At 33.7% G+C, this 6,043-nt stretch overlaps 1 protein-coding gene across 1 annotated transcript; it reads left to right on the top strand.

Annotated features, from left to right (window-relative positions):
- Positions 1 to 639: 639 nt before the first annotated feature.
- LOC149798898 (stimulated by retinoic acid gene 6 protein-like) lies at positions 640 to 3,054 on the top strand. Its single transcript, XM_089956995.1, has 3 exons — positions 640 to 814; positions 1,475 to 1,618; positions 2,104 to 3,054. Exons 1-3 carry the CDS (start codon positions 679 to 681, stop codon positions 2,364 to 2,366), a joined length of 543 nt encoding a protein of 180 aa, XP_089813121.1. The 5' UTR covers positions 640 to 678; the 3' UTR covers positions 2,367 to 3,054.
- The last annotated feature ends 2,989 nt before the right edge of the window (positions 3,055 to 6,043 follow it).

The following is a 6,043-nucleotide window of genomic DNA, read 5'->3' as shown; positions in this document are numbered from 1 at the left end:
AGGGCAAATTAAAACAACACAGAAATCTGGCCCGTGAACAGTACTTATATTAAAGAAATGTGTTTGCAGCCCTTGATTGATTTTAAAAAATGCACTTTGGCCCATGGCAGAAAAGGTTCTACACTCCTGCGTTACTGTATAGTAGTATTTTCTTGTATAATACATTACTCTATATCAGTATAGCCTTGTATAAAACGTTACTCTGTGGTAGTATTACCTGGTAGTATTGCATTATATATTACATTACTGTATAGTAGTATTGCCTTGTGTAATAATTTACTTTGTGGTAATATTGCCTTGTATAAAACCTTACTCTGTGGTAGTATTGCCTTGTATAATATATTACTTTAATGAAGCATTCTTATTGATGATAGCAAACTTAAAACTTGCACATTCGTAAATAACGAAGACTACACCATTATTATTCAGCGTATTGCTATGCACGACGAATTTTATGTGGGATCAGAAAGAACGCGTGGGGAGTATCGTCGACTACTTCAGTCACTGTATCGTTATTCTAAGCCAAATGTGAAACGCAAGCTTTATCAATGAATCCATCAAAATACATCAAGGTTATATATAAACCGGAAAATGTTCATATTTTGACATTTTGTATAGGATAAGAAATCGTTTTTTGTTTTCACTTACAGACGTCTGCTGTTTCTAGTGACCTACTTCATGTTCTTCTACAATATCTTCATGGGTTTCCTGTCATGTTTTATGAGAATAATCAAGTCCACAATAATCGGAGCTTCTCTGCTATCACGCCTAGATCAAAGCATCCTGCCCAAGAAATTCCAAAAGTTTGACCCAGGTAATGTACAAGTCAGCTGCTGCATTGTTCAGTCTACATGGCTTAATTTCATCTGAAATTTTCAAATTTTTGTTCGAATACGCCATGTCACAAATTGAATTCTCGACCAAAATCACACTTTTCCTATGTTTTTCTATATTTGTCATCCAAAAAAAAATACAATCACATTAAATTCCAAAGCGATACATCTGTTAAAAACCATCATAAGGTGCAAATTCCCCTACCTTGAAGCCCTCGTCTCTATCAAAGCTTTCGTAAACAATTTTTCGTTATGCTAACGTCGAAGCAGATTTACGTAGACTCACTAGATTAAGATGATGCGGTGCTACCTGCTTAAAAAGGCCTACTAAAATCTCATGTGATTTTTTAATATATGTTTTAAGAATTTAATGTATTAAATGTATAGTCAAATTTTAAGGTCTTTTGAAACAGGTGCACTCTTGAAAAAAGTGGTCTTCAGCATGAGCTCGACTGCATACGTACCTTTTTCTGTTATATTCTTAAAGGCTACACCGCAGAAAAATTTGGTAGTTTGTTTGCCTTGAGTTCTAGTTCTCGACATATTTGCTTCTAATACGTGGCTCTCGTGTGACTCAGCCGCATCTAATAATGTGTTAAAACTGAGAAACAAGCTTTGATCTATCTGATTTGCTTTCACAGGTTTTAATGCCTATATAGGGTTTATGCACGTAGAAGTGGCTCACACCCATCCAGTTGTTATTGTATTTCTGAGGCTACTGGTACTTGATGTTGGGATCAGAAAAGGAATAGAACTGGCGCTGGCAAAAGAATCGAAGGCAAACGGTAAATGTCTGTAATATACGTATTAAGTACCATTCTTATTTCTGCCTCCATATAAATCATCTTCAAATTTTATCAGTAATAATCGCTACTCGTATTTTTAAGCTACCTTTCCCTCGTATAAAGTAGATTATGTCATAAATTCTAACTTATAACGGGAATGCTATATTTATTTTGCAGCATGGTCATTAATTTCTTCTGTTTTGTGATAGTTGATGATAAGATGAAGTGCAATTTACTCAACAATGTCTTGTTTGGGGTAAAGAGGAATGTATCTGATTGAAAGTATACATACAATAGGACAGTGATGGACACGTGAGTCTTTCTTCAACTTGTAGGTGTGACCTCGAAATATTGTCAATGCATTTTGTTTTATAACTTATATTGTGTGTACATATATCACGTAAAGAAGAATTCATCTGCTAGAGGACGCCACAATACATACTATACGCAAGCTGTGTCTTATTTGTATTTTTGTCCTATTTTAGGCGTCAAAACGACTGTCGCCAAGAACAGAGGTTCTATGCGCGCCAGAAACAACTGGCAAACGATGTACACACTGTTGAATAATCCTTCACTTAGGCAGCATCGGCATCATCATATACAATACGCTAATGCCATCTTGGACAGCAAAAGAAAAATGTCGACCGTAAACCATAACACAGTCTCATTTCGAATACTGCAAATGAGCAGCGCTGAGGGCAACGTGGCTTTCGAAATGACTAAGGCTGATGAATATATAAGATTTTGAATAGGAGACAAAAGAACAGATCAAAATATGGGCGACCACAATACATCAATATGTGGGCGACCACAATACATAAAAACATGGGCGACCACAATACATGACGACTTTAGGGATAATAATAGGATTTGGAAACTGCGATCATAAAATGTATTTTTTGGATGTTAACATTTTATATTTAGTTGTTGAAAATACGATACGCAGCATATATTACGCTGTAGGATTCTGCGGTGATCCCAAGGAGAGTCAGTGATTTCCATCCGTAACCATAAACGTTAGGAATGTATTTAATAAGTTTATCAAATTCTGTAGTTATGATACTACTGGCAACCACCAAAATTTTTCTATATTTGCATGACAACGTTCAATTCTTCCATTTAGATTTTCCCTTGTTGCTGCAAATAAAATCCTTTCTATCGATACGCTTGTGATACATAAAATTATTTGCCATAGATTTTAATAATTATCATTTGTTACTGGTCAATGTAAATTTAATTTAGCATAGATGATGATATTAGGGTCGACGTATGTGAGAAACTGCTTTTGTGATTCTGTCAGATTATATCCTAAATTATGTGCCATCGAATACAAAATCCGATAAAAAATGTATTTATCTCTGTTGTTTGCTATTCAGAAGTCACCATCGATCATTGCAGTTAATGAGACACGACCTATCTGGTCCTTGTTTCGTCTATATTCCGGTATTTTTTTTTTTAAAATATGAAATATAATGTTTTATATTGTTGAAATAATAGTAAACATACTATACTAGTATGGTTATAGTTTTTATCTTTTTAAAGAACATATTTTGTGACAGAAGAAATTTTAGCAATATCCACGGTGGTACATGATATTCTTTCTTTCATTCATTTCTTCATTAATTCGTTTTTTCTCTATCCTCTTCTTTAACTACCGCTTCCTTTTCTTGACCTTGTTTTTATTTTTAGGAAAACTGTTATATTTGTCATAACATTCTCTCTCTCTCTCTCTCTCTCTCGACCATCGAAGTGAGATCTGAGTGTCTACATACATAATCTCAGATAATTTGCGAAAAAAATCATTGTTAGAAATCAAGGCTGTTCCCAAAATTGATTTTAAAAAAAATGAAAAACATCCTCCTAGCTTGTAAATGGAAATGAATTAGGAAGAGCGGAGCTTTTATTAGTTTTGAACAATAGATACAAAACTTAATAAAAAGAGCTCATACTATGCTTCCAACAACCGTTGACATAGATACACTATGGCAGAAAGAACAAGAGCCGTAACAGAGATGGGATTACCACGATATGATGACATATCGATAGCCTCGTCGATGACGAGTAATCGTGAATAGCCTGGTGGAAGACACGTTTATTTTTTACGATGTTCCTTAGATTTAGAAATGCATATGTGAGAAATTTAGAGAAATTTGAACCGATTGTGTACTATTTATAAACTGGGTTAAACCTGTTGCCTTCCTAACTTAATGACGGTTCTGATGTATACAATTTTAATTTTGATTTTCTTGTCAGTCACATTAGTACTTTGAAACATACTGTTTTACATATTTTGAATCTCCTGTCACTTCTGTTGGTGCAGTATAACATAGTCTTGTTATTTGGATTCCCCTGCCACTTCCATTATTGCGTTGTCATATAGTCTTACATGTTTTAAAATGAAATTAAATATTGTTATGCATAACATACAAATGTTTTGATTTATTCCACCTTTGCCGTGGAGAATCAGTATCTTTTCTTACCTTTGCAAGGGATATTTTTTCAGTTTCTTTTTCGCACCTTTGCAAAGGATAATTTTGCCAGTTTCCTTCAATGGATGACTTTCCTGTGGCAAAGAAATATTTTGTAGCTCGAGAAAAAATTCGGAAGAATTATAAACTGTTCCTCGTATATTTCCGCTATCTGATTTCATATTCCCAGTTTATTATAAAATTTAACAGTTTTGATCTGTGCACGTTATTTTATTTTTATTATTATATTTTGAAGTATGATGAGGAAAATGTATTATAATTCTGCCGAAAATGTTATAAGGACAAGAGTGTAAGGTTTGATGCATAACCACGACCATAGTCGGAAGGAACAGAGGAATTTAAGACGCATTCTGGTAGCTGCTTTCTCTTAAATGTTTTAAAGTTGCCGGATGTTAAGGTACCTGATTGTGAGGCAGGCGTTGGCCAAGTCCAATGTGTTGTTTAAATTCACTGACGAGGAGCAACAAACTGGTGATGGTGTTTGATAAAAAAATGTTTCATGGCAGTTAAGACATCGAAGGGGAAAATATTTTGAAGACTGGCTTAAATTATCAAAACGTTCATTGTAAACAGTGATATTTTGGTAAATGAATACCGAGGTAAATGAATACCGAAATGGTTGGAGGTTTAGAAATGCATTTACGGGGATATCTTTGCCATCTGTTTACAAAATATTTAAGGAAGTACAATCGCCAGAAAAAATATTTAATATCGGCACACGTCAGTATTAGCAATTCCCCACTGTCGAATTTAACATGCACGCTGTCTAGCGTGGAGGCCATTTAGCAACAATCCAAAAGAGATTAAATAATTGCTTCATCTAACAACCAGGCTAAAATAGACAATTTAACATTAATGTCCTCTTGTAACCAGGCTAAAAGAAACAATTTAACATGCACATCATCTAGCAATGAGGCTAAAATAGGTAATTTAACATGCAAGTCATCTAGCAACCATGCTAAACGAGATAATTTATCATGCGCGTCACCTAGAAACCGGGCTAAAATAGGTAATGTAACATGTACGTCATCTAGCAACCAGGCAAAACTAGATTATTTAACGGACACGTTATCCAGGATAAAATATGTTTTAAAACGGTGTCATCTAGTATCCAGAGATAATTTAACATGCACGACATCTAGTAAAATGGTTAAACGACATAATTAAATCTGTTCATAATGTAGTAAAAATATAAAAAGAGATAGCTTTTTCACGACAGTATATTGTGTCTGCAAAAATGCATATTAAGGACGTCTGCTGCTTAAAAAAAATTAGTGTTTAGCGCGAAACTCGTTTGGAGGAAATCAATGTATTACCACGACATCGTTATGATATCATTCGTGGGAGCCAACCATTGTAGGGGTAGGAACTATAAGAGATATAGGATGTCATTTTATTGTAAAATGGACATTTTTCTGCTGTTGAGCAATACACTTAAACACCAAAATATGAAACAAAAAAGATAAAATAAAATAAAATATTATAAATGAAAGAAAATAGGAAATCTTACGAACGGGATTTAAATTAACAACCTGCCGTAAATCGATTCTAAAACATTAATGGTTCATATTGCAGTTACTACCAAAATAATAAGGAATACAAAGAAAACGTACACTCAGCAAGCTAAACTCTTCTTGATACAAAAGAGTGAGAGTAATATATGAGGCTCAGCCAATTACATTTGCAAAGAATTTTAATTATTTCAAATAAAATTATTTTATGGTTATTTGGTGACATGATATAGTTTTCTTAACTTTTCATATCTTAGAACACGCATTTTGAAAACCATAGAGCAACACAATGAGTCATAACCTATTAATTTCTTTATGTTTTAAGATGTATTGATACGTAGTGATACAATACAAAATGACTTTTTATAACAAGTTCTATGCTTTGAGATCTCACTAGCGATAAGTCTTAAGCATCTTTTATATAT

Source organism: Sinohyriopsis cumingii, chromosome 5 (genome assembly GCF_028554795.1).
Source record: "Sinohyriopsis cumingii isolate HCF-2022 chromosome 5, ASM2855479v2, whole genome shotgun sequence".
In the NCBI taxonomy this organism is placed as follows: Eukaryota; Metazoa; Mollusca; class Bivalvia; order Unionida; family Unionidae; genus Sinohyriopsis; species Sinohyriopsis cumingii.
This window is presented reverse-complemented; position numbering and strand designations above follow the sequence as displayed.

Bases quoted from the DNA above. Each gene is read 5' to 3' on its own strand.
- LOC149798898 (XM_089956995.1), top strand. From the start codon at position 679: ATGTTCTTCTACAATATCTTCATGGGTTTCCTGTCATGTTTTATGAGA. The intron at 815-1,474 runs GTAATGTACAAG...TTGCTTTCACAG, and splicing joins ATTCCAAAAGTTTGACCCAG to GTTTTAATGCCTATATAGGG. The intron at 1,619-2,103 runs GTAAATGTCTGT...GTCCTATTTTAG, and splicing joins AAAAGAATCGAAGGCAAACG to GCGTCAAAACGACTGTCGCC.